Source organism: Glycine soja, chromosome 9 (genome assembly GCF_004193775.1).
Source record: "Glycine soja cultivar W05 chromosome 9, ASM419377v2, whole genome shotgun sequence".
Taxonomy (NCBI): domain Eukaryota; kingdom Viridiplantae; phylum Streptophyta; class Magnoliopsida; order Fabales; family Fabaceae; genus Glycine; species Glycine soja.
This window is the reverse complement of record NC_041010.1, coordinates 27635806-27653417: the sequence shown is the minus strand read 5'-3', so window position 1 is coordinate 27653417 and position 17612 is coordinate 27635806. Positions and strand designations below refer to the sequence as shown.

Here is a 17612-nt window from a genome sequence, read left to right as displayed (position 1 = left end):
TTAAAGAGAAAATAACTAACATTAAATATTTTATCTATAAAAATACAATTACTTTAAATATAAGACGAAAAATAATTCGTCTAAAAAAATTATTATCTTCAAAATAAAGATATAAAAGACTTTAATGCCATTATATTATATACATATACATTATACACAACCAAAACCCTTGATAACAAAAATTATCCAAATATTAAAATATTAAACATGTATATGTATATATTTTTATACAAAATTGATGATTATATTATTGTTGAGAAACCTGAATGTATATAAAATTAATATCTTTTTAATATGGTTTATTTTTCATATTTATGCATTATTACTGCAATATGCTAATTTTTATAAAAAAAGTTAGGGATGCCACATAAGCGTGCGGTTCTGCCTACATAAACCCTTCTCATACCGAGACAGTCACATTCATACATATAAACCACAACGTTACAAATCACACAAACACACAAACGAACAATGAAACCCACTTTCCTCCTTTCTCTCTTATTCTTCACATTCACACTCTCCCATCTCACCCCACCCGCCACCGCCGGTGACCGTTACGTTTCCGGCGACAATTCCGGCGATGCCGACTTCATCCGCGCGAGCTGCAACGCGACCCTGTACCCCGACCTCTGCTTCTCCTCCCTCTCCCGCTACGCCGCCGCCGTGCAGAGCAGCCACGCCGCCCTAGCACGCGTCGCCGTCGCCGTGGCCCTCGCCAAGGCCCACGGCGCCGCGGCCTACCTCTCGCACCAGACCGCGGCGGCCAGCGACGACGACTCCGGCGCCGGCTCCGCCCTGCACGACTGCTTCTCGAACCTCGAGGACGCTGTGGACGAGATCCGTGGCTCTCTTAAGCAGATGCGCCGGCTCAAACCAGCCGGAGCCGGAAACTCTGACTCCAGCTCCGTCCGGTTTGGGCTCAGCAACGTGCTGACGTGGATGAGCGCCGCGCTCACTGACGAGGAAACGTGTACTGACGGATTCGAGGGTGTAGAGGAAGGTCCCGTGAAGACGAGCGTATGCGATCGCGTCACTAGGGTCAAGAAGTTCACCAGCAATGCCTTGGCGCTGGTTAACGGTTTCGCTAATAACTTATAGTTATAACCGCCAAATGGGAATAGTAATGGTTTCTCTGTCGTTTTGGTTGGTTACTTTGCGTTTTGCTATGTGTGTGATAAAAAGGAGCGGAAGATCATAGGTTAATGTGTTGCTTAAGTTAAAAAGTGTGAATGTGAATCCTTCTTGTATGTTCAAAGGTTTTGGTTTCTTTGCTCCGTTGTAGCTTTGTGCTTTCATCGGTTATGTTATTTTCTCAGTAATTTAGTTTTTATAATATTATGTTTTTTCTAGTATTTAACTGGGCTAAAATGTTCGCAAAGAAAAACTCCACATAACTAAACAAGGAGTTACAACTCACAAAAACTAAGGAGCCATGCAAAGCCAACTACTCTTTCCCCTTTTTATTTACTTTTAGATCTCCTCGTTCATTACTTATTTTACCTCTCATCTCTCTCTTTTTTCCTCTCTCTTGAATATTATGTAAATTATAGTGAAAATTTTACAGATAGAAAAGAATAGCATTTCTCTCTCTCTCTTTATTTTAGTTAATGTTATTGATTCTGGCCTCCATTTTGTTGTTATAGAATAGGATAGCCTTTATCTCTTTTTTAAAATTCATTTAACAACATTTTTAAATAAATAAAGGCTCATATAGATTACTATTATTTAACTATTTATTGTGAATATTATCTTATATAGTATAGGACATGTGTCATATGATTCTTTTATATTAATTTTTAAGAATTTTATATTAGTTATATCACTTTATAATATTATACAACATATCAGTATTTTATATTTCAATGTTATATATTCAATCCTAATTCAGTCACGAACTGATCAACTTAATTTGAACCATTACTTTCACAAGCTCAGTAATCTCATAAGTGTTAATTAAAAAGATTATTTATTTTTGGAACGCAGAAGCTAGTAACTTAATATTATACAACATATCAGTATTTTATATTTCAACGTTATATATTCAATCCTAATTCAGTCACGAACTGATCAACTTAATTTGAACCATTACTTTCACAAGTTCAGTAATCTCATAAGTGTTAATAAAAAACATTATTTATTTTTGGAACGCAGCAGTTAGTAACTTTTGCTTGAAGACAGATCAGGTCTTACAAAACAGGGATTCGAATTCAATCCAAGCACGCTGTTAAACATGAAAGAATCCTTTTTTATTATTATTTTTTCTTTCGAGTGTAATTTGGTGGGGTTCATAAGCCACCGCTGAAAAGACGGCAAAAGTTAATAAAGGATAACCTAGGCATGATGACTCCTAGAGCTCATGAGTACGTGTTAGTAATTTGCACATTGATATATTATATATTTTTATAATAAAAAAAGTAAAAATAGAGGGAAAATGTATTAAAGTATATATTATTCTTATCATGAATCTCAAGATAGTGTTATTTTTTTGGGCTTTGCTTCCTGCATTAGACGAATTTATACTGCACCCAATAATTTTTCATTAATTTCTTATGTTAGAACTTGTTGTCCTTGCTCACACAGAATAAGGAGAATGAAAGAATGGAAAAAAATTAAATTGAAAGAACAATGAAACAATATTTATACAAAAGGGACAAAGACTGAATTATATTTTGCATTTTGGTCCCTCACTAACAACTTGATTACATTCATTATTAACTAACCAACCAACTTCCTATATTAGGAAGACTTAACAAAGTCAGAATTACTATCATTTCTAACACTCCCCCATAATTCTGACTCTCATTCAATCATGATCATCATCTTGTTTCTCAAGTCTTCAAATCTGTTCTTCTTCAAAGGTTTGGTCACTAAGTCTGCAAGATTATCTTTTGACTTGCAGTATAGCAGTTTTAACTTCCCTTTGCTCACCTTGTCTCGAATAAAATCGTACCTTGTTTCTATGTGTTTACTTCCACCATGATCAATTGGATTTTTAGCAAGGCTGATTGCAGATTTGTTGTCCACCAGTATGTTTATAGCTTCAGTCTTCTGGATCTTCATTTCTTTCAACAGTTTTCTTAGCCATAAGCCTTGACACGAGCACATTGATGCTGCTATGTATTCAACTTCACAAGTTGATAAGGCAACCGGATCTTGCTTCTTTGAACTCCATGACACCAATGCATTTCCAAGTAGGAAAATATATCCAGCAGTGCTCTTTCTATCATCATTATCTCTTCTCCAGTCTGAGTCAGTATAGCCAACCAGTTCCATGTTTGAACTCGTGATGGTATTTAGCAGTAGAATACCATAGTTAATTGTGCCTCTAATATACCTTAGAATTCTCTTTGCTGCCATCATGTGAGGAGTTTTTGGAGCTTGCATAAACTTGCTGATCAGTCCAACACTGAATGCCAAATCAGGTCTTGTATTGCACAAGTACCTTAATGAACCCACAATTTGTCTGTACTGAGTTTCATCAACAGGTTCTCCTTCATCTCTCAAACTCAATGCCAATCCTGTTTCAGCTGGGGTGGCTGCTGCATTACAGTTAGTCATTCGAAACTTCTTCAACAGGTCTGTAGCATATTTGCTTTGATGCATCATAATTCCAACTTTAGTTTCCTTGAACTCAATTCCAAGGAAGTACGAGAGAGATCCTAAGTCAGTCATTTCAAACTGATTCTTCAGCAGTTGCTTAATCTTGTCTATCTCTATCTTGTTGTTTCCTGTGATGAGTAAATCATCAACATAGAGGCACAATATTACTAATTCTGACTCATTTTCTCCTTTTACATATACTCCATGTTCAGATATGCATTTGCTAAAACCAATCTGAATTAGGACACTGTCAATCTTCTTGTTCCAAGCTCTTGGAGCTTGCTTTAGGCCATATAATGCTTTCTTCAGTTTGTATACCTTTCCTTCATGTCCAACAACTTCAAATCCAGGTGGTTGCTTGACAAACACTTCTTCTTTAAGGGGACCATTCAGAAATGCGGATTTTACATCAAGCTGATACATTGACCAGCCTTTCATGCTTGATATTGCAACTACAAGTCTCACTATTTCAATCCTTGCCACAGGGGCAAAGATCTCACCATAGCCTACACCTTCTTTCTGTAGGAATCCTTTTGCCACCAATCTGGCTTTGTGTTTAACTACTTCACCAACAGGATTTCTCTTCACTTTAAAAACCCATTTTACAGCAATAGGTCTTTTAAGTTTAGGTAACTCCATTAGCTGCCAGGTATGATTCGTCTCAATTGATTTCAGCTCCTCTTTCATAGCATTGACCCACTTGTCATTCTTCAAGGCTTCTTCGAAACTCACAGGTTCAGCATCTGCATATAGGGCAAAGTGTACAATATCACATTCATCTGTGATTTGGCTGTCTTTCATGACTTCATAATCTTTCAACATTTGTGAGGGTTGCATAACCCTTTGAGACCTCCTGGTTCCTCCTTCAGTGTTCCTTGTAGGTAGTTCATCAGTAGTGTCACTCAATTCTTCTGGAATGATTGAATCTACCAGAATCTTGGTTGTATTGTTTATAGGGTCCTCCTTCCACTCATATTCCTTTAGTTCATCAAATATCACATCTCTGCTCACGGAGACCTGCTTTGACCTTGGATCAAGTAGCTTGTAACCTCCAGTTGCATGATAGCCTATAAGGATCATTTGTTCACCTTTGTCATCCAGTTTCTGCCTCAGCTGCTCAGGGACATGCTTATAGCAAAGTGAACCAAAAATTTTGAGTTGATTCACTTTTGGTTTAGTACCAGTCTAGGCTTCTTCAGGTGTCACTCCTTTCAGTCTCTTGGTAGGGCATTTGTTGAGTATATAGACTGTTGTTGCAGCTGCTTCACTCCATAGGAAATGAGGTAGCTTCTTAGTCTTCAACATGCTTCTCACCATATTTAGGATAGTCCTGTTTCTTCTTTCAGCAGCACCATTGTGTTGTGGTGTATAAGGTGGAGTGAACTCATGAGTGATACCTGCCTCATCACATAACTCAACAAATTCCTTGGAGGTGTATTCACCACCTCCGTCAGTTCTTAATGTCTTTATACAGTGGCCACTACATTTTTCAACTGAGGCTTTATATTTTTTGAAAATTCTAAGCACCTCATTTTTCTTCTTGATTATATAAATCCAAGTCATTCTAGTCAAGTCATCTATGAATGTTACAAAGTACCTGTTTCCTCCTAGGGATTCAACCTGAAGAGGACCACAGACATCTGAATAAATCACCTCCAATTTCTGTGTTGACTTTACTGGTACAAATTTCTGAAATGCATTCCTTGGTTGCTTGCACTCCAAGCATTCTCTGCAGTTTTCTGTCATCTGTCTCAGCTGAGGTATTCCTTGAGCCATTCTGTGCAGTTGACTCAAATTCTTGAAATTCAAGTGTCCAAATCTGTAGTGCCACAACCATTCCTCTCTACCTATCTCAGCCTGCAAGCAATTGTGTTTCATGACTTGAATACCAACCTTAAAAGTTTTATTCCTGGTCAATGGAGCTTTGATGATCAACCTTCTGTCCTTGTCATAGATCTTCATTTCTTTGTCCTCCATCACCATTATGTATTTCTTTTCAAGTAGTTGGCCAAGACTTAGAAGATTGCATCTCATGTTTGGATCATAGAGCACATCCTCAATGTATGACACTGTACCATCCCTTCTTTTAATCACAACCTTGCCATGACCTTCAACTCTTATAGTGCTATCATCTGCAAATCTGACCTTGTGATTTACTGACTCATCAAGGCTAACAAACCAGTCCTTGTGACCAGTCATATGTGTTGAACATCCTATGCCCAAGTACCATTGATCTTCTGCATCAGTTCCAGTCTTTGTTGTGACCATCAACAACACTGGTTCAGTGTCAGAAACAGCTCTTGTGGCTAATTGTGCTTCATCATCAACATTTTTCTCCTTATACCAGCATTCTTCTGCATAGTGACCTTTTTTTCCACAATTGAAGCATTCAACATTTCTTTTTGCCTCCTCTTCCACGAGTACCAGAACCACCACTTATTTTATTGCAACTATCTCCACTTCTTTGATCAGGTTGAGGTTTGCCTTTATCTTTGGAGTAACCTCCTCAACCTCTCGTGTTTTAGAATCTCCCTCTTCCTCTCTTGCCTCTGTGATTATCAGAACCACCATTTCTTGACTGATGGTGTGCTTGCAGGGCTTGTTCTGTAGCCTTATCATTTGCTCTTTCGTGCAATCTTTGTTCATATGCCTCAAGTGATCCTTGTAATTCATCAACAGATAATGATTCCAAGTCCTTTGATTCCTCAATTGCAACCACAATGTAATCGAATCTTGGATTCAAAGTCCTCAGAACTTTCTCAACTAACGTCAGATTAGTAATTGTATCACCACAACTAGTGATTAAATTTGCAAGAACCTGCAATCTTCCAAAGTAATCTCCAATGCTCTCAGTCTCTTCCATCTGCAGCAATTCAAATTGCCTTCGAAGAGTCTGAAGTCTCACCTTCTTGATCTTATCAGCTCCTGCATAAGCCTTGTTCAGAATGTCCCATGCTTCCTTTGCGGATTTAGCATTTGCGATTTTCTCAAAGTGAGAATCATCAACACATTGATGCAAAATCACCAAGGCTTTGTAGTCTTTCTTCTTCAGATCCTTGAATCCAGTCTTCTGTGAATCTGAGGCTCCTTCTTTTGGAATTTCTATTCCATCCTCAATCACATCGGTCAAATCTTGAAATCCAAGCAAGGCTTTCATTTGCACACTCCATCTGTTGAAGTTCTTGCTGATTAGAATTGGAAGATTTGAGGGAAAATGACCATTGGAAGCCATGATTGGAGAATTGGTCCCTTTTTCGAACCTAGCTCTGAAATACCACTGTTAGAACTTGCTGTTCTTCCTCACACACACACACGAACAAAGAGGTAACTTGATGAAGGATAAAAGTGAGAGAGGTTCAGAGAGAAGCAAAACTAACAAAATAAGGAGAATGAAAGAATCGGAAAAAATTAAATCGAAAGAACAATGAAACAGTATTTATACAAGAGGGACAAGGACTAAATTGTATTTTTCATTTTGGTCCCTCACTAACAACTTGATTACATTCATTATTAACTAACCAACTAACTTCCTATATTAGGAAGGCTTAACAAACAAAGTCAGAATTACTATCATTTCTAACATCCTATTTATCCTTTTTTTTCATTCTTCTTATTCGGTCATCCTTGTTTCGTTTTCTGTTAGAACAAAGGAGAAAATGAGTGAAAGTTTGAAAAAAAAAAGGAAAAAAAAGGCTTCAAGTCCCACATCGCTCAGGATAAACACTTGAATAGTGTTTCACTCCTTATATATAGAGAGTCATTTTCTTCATTTTTTCTTATCCCAGTTGAGAAGCATTTCCTCAACTTTTCTTTCTCCCTCCCATATTTCAGCCGATGCATTTCCGGCAAACTTCTCCCTTTTTCTTTCTGTCACTCTAAAATTTTGGTTGGCTATAATAGTGAATTTTCAAGTAATATTTTCGGTTGGCTATTAGAGTGACTTTTCAAGTCATATTTTCAGTTGGCTATTAGAGTGATTTTTCAAGTCATATTTTCGGGTGGCTTTAGAGTGACATTTCAAGTCATACAAAAGGGTGTAATTCTAGAAAGGTTCCCTCAGTGCAGTGAGAATATTATACAGTGATCTGGGCTGTTTTATCCTGGGAACTTCGTGGTTGATAGTCTGCTTGCACAAGTTTTGGCAGTGCCACGAAACGTCTTAAAGAAAGTGACATTGTCCGTGACTCAGCCAATAATTTTTTCGGTTTGCCATAAATTAATTTTCCAACAATTTTAAGACATTTTCGGTTCTGCTATGGCTACCATAGATATTACTGGCTCGAACAACAATGACCTCAACAAACCTTTTAAGTTTGAAGGGTATCATTTTAAACGTTGGAAACAAAAGATGATGTTTTCTTTAACTATGAGGAAAGTTGCCTATGTTTTGAACACTGATATTCCAGTGATACCTGAAGATGCTGAAAAGGAAGTGAAAGATAAAATGACTATGGAATTAGCTCTCTGGAATGAAAATGATTACCTATGCAAGAATTTCATTCTGAATGGGTTAGCTGATGATCTCTATGATTATTATAGCTCATATAAGTCTGTCAAATTAGTTTGGCTGGCTCTGGAAAAGAAGTATGATACTGAGGAAGCTGGGACTAAAAAGTATGTTGTTAGCCGCTACCTCAAGTATCAAATGACTGATGATAAATCAGTAGAGTCTCAATCCCATGAGATACAAAAAATTGCTCAAGAGTCATACATAGCTGTGATAACTGAGATCAATATGATTGGAGGATCAGATGGATAGTGGGTAGACACTGGCGCCTCCCGCCATGTCTGCTATGATCGTGCTATGTTTAAAACATACACGAATATTGAAAATAAAAAGGTATTGTTGGGTGATTCCCACACTACTACTGTTCTTGGAAGTGGAGATGTTGAACTGAAGTTTACCTCTGGAAAGACTTTGATCCTCAAAGATGTGATGCATACTCCAGAGATGAGAAATAATCTGGTTTCTGGTTTTCTTTTAAACAAGGCTGGGTTTACTCAGACCATAGGTGCAGATTTATTTACTTTGACCAGAAATGGAAAACGATATTTTATCACTTTTATTAATGACTGCTCTGATTATACATATGTATATCTTATGAAAAATAAAAGTGAAGCGCTTGACATGTTTAAGTTATATGTAACAGAAATTGAAAATCAATTCAATAAGAAATTAAGAAACTTCGAAGTGATAGAGGCACAGAGTATGATTCCAATTTGTTTAATGAGTTTTATAATTTGCATGGAATCATACATGAGACGACTGCTCTATATTCACCTGAAATGAACGGTAAAGCTGAAAGAAAGAATAGAACTTTTACAGAATTAGTTGTAGCTACTATGTTGAGTTCTAGTGCAACATCTTTTTGGTGGGCGAAATTTTATTAACTGTTTGTTATGTGCTAAATAGAATCCCCAAATCAAAAAGTAAGACATCTCCCTATAAGATATTAAAGAAAAGACAACCAAATTTGTCCTATTTGAGAACTTGGGGATGTCTAGCCTATGTAAGGATCCCAGACCCCAAGAGGGTTAAACTCGAAAGTAGAGCCTATGAATGTGTGTTCATTGGTTATGCTATTAACAACAAAGCGTATAGGTTTTATGACCTAAATGCAAAAGTGATCATAGAGTCAAATGATGCTGATTTTTATGAAAATAAAATTCCTTTTAAATTAAGGAATAGTGGGGGTACTTCATCTAGTCCCCTTCCTGCTATTAGTAGTGAAAATCTTGTACAACCACAACCAGAAATAGAGCCTCGAAGAGGTAAGAGAGCAAGAATTGCTAAAGACTATGGGCCTGATTATATGGCTTATACATTAGAGGAGGATCCATCAAATCTCCAAGAAGCTTTGTCCTCTTTGGATGCTGACTTGTGGCAAGAAGCCATTAATGATGAGATGGATTCTTTAGAATCTAACAAGACCTGGCATTTAGTAGACTTGCCTCCTGGTTGCAAACCAATTGGTTGTAAATGGATCTTGAAAAAGAAACTAAAACCTGATGGTACTGTGGATAAATACAAGGCTCGCCTTGTAGCCAAGGGTTTTAGGCAAAGAGAGAATGTGGATTTCTTCGACACCTTTTCACTAGTCACTAGAATAACATCTATTCGGGTGCTAATATCTCGTACTGCTATTCACAATCTAGTGGTACACCAAATGGATGTTAAAACTGCTTTTTTAAATGGTGAATTGGAAGAGGAAATCTATATGGAACAACCCGAAGGGTTTATGATTCATGGACAAGAAGATAAAGTCTGCAAGTTAGATAAATCTTTGTATGGTCTAAAACAAGCACCTAAGAAGTGACATGAAAAGTTTGATAACTTAATAGTCTCGAATGGATTTAAGGTGGATGAAAGTGACAAATGCATTTACTACAAATCTGTAAATAATATTTGCACTATCATATGTCTATATGTCGATGATCTTCTCATATTTGGTTCAAATATTCATGTAGTGAACGATGTGAAATCATTGTTGTGTAACAACTATGATATGGAAGACCTCGGAGAAGCAAGTGTAATCCTTGGTATTAAGATTACAGGTCAAAAGAGGGAATTTCTCTGGATCAATCTCACTACATTGAGAAGATCTTAAAGAAATATGACTGTAAACCTGCTAGTACACCATATGATCCAAGTGTAAAACTGTTTAAGAACACTGGTGAAGGTATACGACAAACTGAGTACGCAAGTATCATTGGTAGCCTTAGGTATGCCACTGATTGTACTAGACCCGACATAGCCTATGTTGTGGGATTATTATGCAGGTTTACCAGTAGACCTAGTAAGGAGCATTGGCACGCTATCGAAAGGGTAATGAGATACCTTAAAAGAACCATAAACCTTGGATTACATTATAAAAGGTTTCCCGCTGTACTTGAAGGGTATAGCGATGCAGATTGGAACACTCTTTCAGATGATTCCAAAGCAACCAGCGGCTATATATTTAGCATAGCTGGTGGGGCTGTTTCTTGGAAGTCAAAGAAACAGACTATCTTAGCTCAGTCCACTATGGAATCTGAGATTGTAGCACTAGCAACTGCTAGTGAGGAAGCAAGTTGGTTGAGAAGCTTACTTGCAGAGATTCCTTTATGGGAAAGACCGATACCAGCTGTGTTAATCCATTGCGATAGTACCACAGCTATTGCAAAAATTGAGAACCGTTATTACAATGGTAAGAAACAACAGATACGTCGTAAGCACAACACTGTTAGAGAATTACTCTCAACAGGAGCTGTTAGAGTGGATCACGTACACACTAATGATAATTTAGCAGATCTTTTGACGAAAGGATTAGCTAGAAAGAAAGTCCAAAATACTTCTAAAAGAATGGGACTATTTCCCTTATTGCGATGATAATTCATGATGGTAACCCAACCTAAATGACTGGAGATCCCAAGAACTAGGTTCAATGGGTAATAACAAGTTATGAAGTGATATGAGATGAACATGCTGTTATAAGTGAAAGCAGCATGATTCTTGAAGTAACAAGATGATGAGTTATGGAAAAAATTCATAATTCTTAATGAGATTTATACTCTATATTGAGTGGAGTACCTAGGCTACATGAGTACTCTTGATAGACTCACCTATGTGAATGTTGAAGTGGGGGCCGCTTCATATGAAATTTTGGGCAAAAATTTCTAGAGCGTTCACTATACCGGGATAGACGTGCATGGCCTTTAACACACGGGCTTTATAGAATACACCTATGAAAAGGTTGTGTGTGGTTTGATGTCGGAGATAGAGTTCAAGACTTCGAGTCACTCTAGTAAAATCTGAATCTTACTCACTATGCAGAGAAAGTTGTATGACACCTTTGTTTATGCACAATTTTATGAAATCCTCGAAAATCTTCTTTTCAAATTTCAAGTGGGGGATTGTTAGAACAAAGGAGAAAATGGGTGAAAGTTTGAAAAAAAAAGGAGAAAAAAAGGCTTCAAGTCCCACATCGCTCAGGATAAACACTTGAATAGTGTTTCACTCCCTATATATAGAGAGCCCCTTTCTTCATTTTTTCTTGTCCCAGTTGAGAAGCATTTCCTCAACTTTTCTTTCTCCCTCCCATATTTCAGCCGATGCATTTTCGGTAAACTTCTTCCTCTTTCTTTTTGTCACTCTAAAATTTTGGTTGGCTATAATAGTGACTTTTCAAGTCATATTTTCGGTTGACTATAAGAGTGACTTTTTAAGTCATATTTTCGGTTGGCTATTAGAGTGATTTTTTAAGTCATATTTTCGGTTGACTATAAGAGTGACTTTTCAAGTCATATTTTTGGTTGGCTATTAGAGTGACTTTTCAAGTCATATTTTCGATTGACTATTAGAGTGATTTTTCAAGTCATATTTTTGGGTGACTTTAGAGTGATTTTTCAAGTCATACAGAAGGGTGTAATTCTAGAAAGGTTCCCTCAGTGCAGTGAGAATCTTATACAGTGATTTAAACTGTTTTATCCTGGGGACTTCGTGGTTGATAGTCTGCTTGCACAAGTTTTGGCAGTGTCACGAAACGTCTTAAAGAAAGCGACATTGTCCGCGACTCAGCCAGTAATTTTTTCGGTTTGCCATAAATTAATTTTCCAACATTTTCTTGTTACACCATTCTTTGGTTTGTTGGAGGCTAAGGTTGTCACTCCATTGTGGCTAGTTCTCTCGACGTGTATTGTCATGGTGATTGGTTACCTGCTACATTTAGGTTATGATTGTCGTGGTGGGTGTTGCGGTGAAAACGACGAAGGAAAGGTAAGTTTCTTACATCCGTAACGAATCCATATATGGATTGGTAATCCATAAAAATCATATGAATTGTCAATCCGTATTGATTATACGAATCGTTAATCTGTATAAGTAAAAAAAAATATTTTTAATGTATTTTTATATAAATTTAGTTATATTTATTAAGATATTTGTATAAATATTATTACATTAAATAATTTATTCAAGTGTAAAAAATATGAAAATTTAGATATAAATTATTATTATTATTATATGCTTATCAATTTCAATGTAATATATTAGTATATGTAGTAAAATAATAATAAAGTTGTGTCATAGTATATGTTAAAAAACATATTTATTGATATATCTACATAAATATTTTTTGTCTAGTGCAGAAGATTTTAAAATAAATTTCAACATTAAAAATTTCAAAAATAAACAAATTTATTTATAAATAATTAAAAGTAATGACAATTCATATATTTTATTAAAAGATAAATTATTATTATTATATGTATATAGAGGTATGAATTATTATATGTCAATCCGTATAGGCTATACCTATGGAATTTCATTAGTTGTCGTTAGTTTGCTATTGATTTTTTTAATGTTTTGTTAAGATTGATAAAGATCACTGGATATATGAAAGCATTATGTCTGAAAAAATTAATATGAATGAAGACAGTTGAGAAGAACCTAGTGTGTTTGAAAATATTGATTGTTCTGATGTCTTCAATACTTTTCAGGTATTAATATGATTTTGTATTTGGTTAAAATAACTAAATGAATGTCCTAAGAAGACTAAATATGTATTGTCCCTTTTGTAGGTGTTTGCTACCTATGAGGATTTATTGCAATGGGCTTGTACTATTGCGTATGATATTGGTTTTGTATTTGTGATAATGAGGTCATACACATCAACTAGAAAGAGAGGAAGGGTCTCATATATTTTAATTGGTTGTGAGAGAAGTAAAAAATATAGAGCATACAAGAAAGACTTGGTATGGATGACGATTAGCACTAGAAAATGTGGGTGTTCCTCTAAGCTCTGAGTGAAACCAGTTTTGAGAGGTAAAGGGTGGATGTCCAACTTAATATGTGGGACTCATAATCATGCATTGGCTAAGTCATTCACTGGACATCCATGTGTTGGTCGACTAATTAAGGATGAGAAAATTATTATTGGTGATATGACAAAGTCAATGGTCAAACCAAATAATATTCTTCTCATTTTGAAGGAGCACAATGTCAACAATTGTACAACAATGAAGCAAGTCTACAATGAAAGATATGCATACCGTTCTTCTATAAGAGCAGTAATAGTGAAATGCAACAATTAATGAAGCTACTTGAACGCGATTAGTATATTCATTGACATAGACTGAATGATGGAGATGTTGTACATGATATATTTTGGACACATCCAAATGTAGTGAAATTAAGCAATGCCTATAATTTGGTTTTCCTCATAGATAGTACATACAAAACAAATAGGTACAGGTTGCCTTTACTTGACATTGTTGGTGTGACACTTACTGGGATGACATTTTCAGTTGCATTTGCCTATTTGGAGGGAAAATGTATAAATAATGTTGTTTGGACTCTTGAACGGTTTAGAGGTATTTTATTTGACGTGATGCAATTCCTCAAGTTATTGTTACTGACAAAGATTCAACATTGATGAATGAAATGAAAACTATGTTCCATGAGGCAACTAACTTGTTGTGTCAGTTTCACATTGATAAGAATATGAAGGCAAAATGTAAAACCCTTGTGCATAAAAAAACGCATGCAACTATGTGATGGAAGCATGGGGGAGTCTTATGGATTGTCCTATTGAGATAGAGTATGATGATTGTCTTATGAAGTTTGAAATTGCTTACTCACCATGGCCAATGTTTGTTGACTATGTGAAACAAACATGGTTGATTCCTTATAGACAAATATTTGTTAAAGCATAGACGGATAAAGTGATCCATTTAGGAAACACAACAACTAACAGGTATGAAAATTGTAAATGTATATTGGTGTTAATAAGAACACATTAATGGATAAAAATAATTGTTTGTGTTTTTCAAATGCAGGGTTAAGTTTGCACATTGGGCCTTAAAGAGTTACTGCAGAATAGTCTTGGAGACCTATGTAGTATTTGGAAAGCCATGAAAAATATGATCACTCTACAACACACTAAAATTAAGGCATCTTTTGAGACAAACACACATGTGGTTGAACATGTTTTTAAAGTTACCTTAAACAAGAGACTAATTGGCATGGTATCAAGATATGTGTTAAACCATATTACTGCTAAGTTTGAGTGAGTGAATTATGTTGGCATTGATAGTTCTTGTTGTGGATGTATCTTGAGAACTACTCATGATCTCCCATGTGCATGTGAGTTAGCTAGATATGTTGTTGGTAGCATACCACTTGACACAGTCCATATGTTTGGGCGGATGCTAAGTTTTTCAGACTATATGTTGGTAGCAAGATGTTTTGTGGTATTCTTGGATGCAACATTCAGATTGTCATACATATGGACTAGTGCAATCGCTCCCTATGAAAACCCTCTAGATTGATTAAGGTTACCAAATGCGTTCAAGGATACCACACTAATACGTGTGACACCTTTGTTAGCAAATAATGTGTAACCTACAAGATGCAATAAATATGCTCTAGCTGCTAGTGTCCATTGTCTTGCGTCACATTTGCTATGATAAACGTCTCACAGCTAGGCTAGGCAAACGTATGCCCCTCTATATTGCTCAGTCTCATCTTTTGCGTCTTGTCTACTGACTTCAAGCGACTCAACTAACAAGTCAACAACCTACTCTACATCAATGTCATCAAAGGTATGGAAGACACCTGTAATGGGTAGATGTAATAAGGATGCCACCTCATCAAGGGTTATAGTTAGTTCTCCTATAGGTAGATGGAAATTGCTAGTTTTCTTGTGCCACCTCTCCACAAAAATAGATAAAAGTCCCATGTCTCCTGTCTGTAACGAACATCTAATCAGAGAACTTAATCCTGTAGCAGTCACTATGCCTTCAATCAAGTGCAAGCCTTCCAAATTTCTTCACCTTTCTCCCATGAGAGGCCAACTTCAACTCAGTACATTACTGCAAATAATTAAAGTTAATTAGGTAAATTAAAAGGACAAATAGTTATTTAAATATGTTATAATTAAACAAATAACTACCTCTCCTGCCCAAACTCTGGCTGTCACATGATCAACATATGATGTCAACACTGATGTATCTTAGGGCTCGCCTGGAAAATCGTATGTATCAGCAGCACCTACATGATCCGTAATTGGCTCGTGAGGCTCCTTATGAGCCTTGTCAGCAGCATGACCCATATGCTCAATATCCTTGACAACAGTTGTAGCTGCTCGTGGTCTACGTGTCGATGTTGTCAACTTTCAATGCTAAGAGGCTTCTTCTCATCACCACTAACCTGTCTACCTAAGGCTCTACCTAAAGTCCGACACAATCCTCTGATTCTAACCATAATCTACAAATTTACACATTAATGTCAATTAATGTCATCATTTTGTTACTCAAACTAACTAAAAATTTACAATATTTTTAAACATATTTTGATTATGTTTTTCTTCTAACCTAAACGCTTCATTCACTAATAGTACGCATTCACTTCTAATCAACCCACAACTTCAACAAAATAGTCTTAAATTGAAAATAAAATCATACTAATAAATGTTTTAAAACCATAGTAGTATTTATTAAATGTAATATATTTTAAGAAATGTAATAAAAACAATTTTAAATTAACTTTAAATTATTAATCGAGCAAACTAAAATGTATCATCAAAATCAATGTACAAATTTATTTTAAATATTATAAATAACTATGTAATTATTTTATAAGTAACTATTTTAATACTTTTATATATTTAAAAATCAATGTATAAATTAATTTTTAAATTTTTTATAGTTGAAATCACTATTTATATAAATATTTAATATTATTAATGTAATAATATTTATACATATATGGTTCTCAATAACATTTTTCTTATACAATATTTCCTATTTTTGTTATTTAACAAAATTTTCAAAAAATTACATTATAAAAATTTCCACATTTTCTTATTTAATTTTTTATATATAACTATTTTGAATATATAAAAGCATAAAATAGTTATTTATAAAATAAAAAAATAACATTAATAATCTATACATTGATTTCTTAAATATATAAAAGTATTTAAATAGTTATTTATAAAATAATTAAAATATATAAAACTATACGGATTAACAATCTGTATGGATCATACGGATTGACAATCCATATGACCTCTATGAATTGTCAATCTATATAGGTTCGATACACTAAAGAAAAAAAAAGCATATAGAGCAACAATAAAACTCACAGCGGCAATAGCGAGACGATGATGAACACGACGACAACCACAGACGGATTAATGATGATGAAGCGCAGATTGGTGAAGATCAAACACGAATTGAGGAGACTGAAAAAGGAAAATTTTGGTTTTTCACTCCATATGTTGGGTGTTGTAGAAGAAATTGGGCTGGTGCAAGAAAAAACTCACTATCCTTTTTCATTGACAAGTAGTGATAGCCCATTAGATCAATTGGGCTTATTCAGGTCCAAACGAATGCACCAAAAACCCTCTAAGAATAAGAATTTTGTTTAATGTCTTTATTTCTAGTCATTGATGACTATTTGGGATATTTTCCTATTCCTGGAAGTTTCCTACAATTGCACACAATTATTTCCTACTATAGAATTTCTAGGATTATATTGTATTTAACTTTATCTCCTATTCTACTGGAAACATGATGAAATTATTCAGATATTTTATTTGTCTTTATTTTCTTAATTTGGAGATCTGATCCATTCTAGAATTTGGGTTCCACCATCTTGGTGCTTTCATTTTGTTTGAATCATCACCATGCGTCCCAAATCGATGAAGAATTAGAGGACGTTGTTTTAGCCATGCCTACTGAACTCAAGACCATCAAGTGAAGTGGGATAGCCATACTGAGTAGCTTCAAAACATTATAGACACCCATCACGATGCCTTTCATGGTGTTCTTTCCACCATTTTGGATAAGCTCACCACTATGCCCACCAGCCAACCCATACCACCTCATCCTCATCTTGTAGCACACACAAACACCCTCTTTCCAAGTCGCTCAGGATGGATCTATTCATAATATATCCTCTATTGCCTTTACCACACCCATTTCTCTCGACCACCCCTTTTTAAAGCCCTATTTTCTCCCCCCTTCTTAAC

The 17612-nt window shown here is 35.5% G+C and overlaps 1 protein-coding gene across 1 annotated transcript; it reads left to right on the top strand.

The window, feature by feature from the left end:
• Window positions 1–407: 407 nt before the first annotated feature.
• LOC114366918 (pectinesterase inhibitor 7-like) lies at window positions 408–1352 on the top strand. Its single transcript, XM_028323955.1, has one exon. It carries the CDS (start codon window positions 472–474, stop codon window positions 1096–1098), a length of 627 nt encoding a protein of 208 aa, XP_028179756.1. The 5' UTR covers window positions 408–471; the 3' UTR covers window positions 1099–1352.
• The last annotated feature ends 16260 nt before the right edge of the window (window positions 1353–17612 follow it).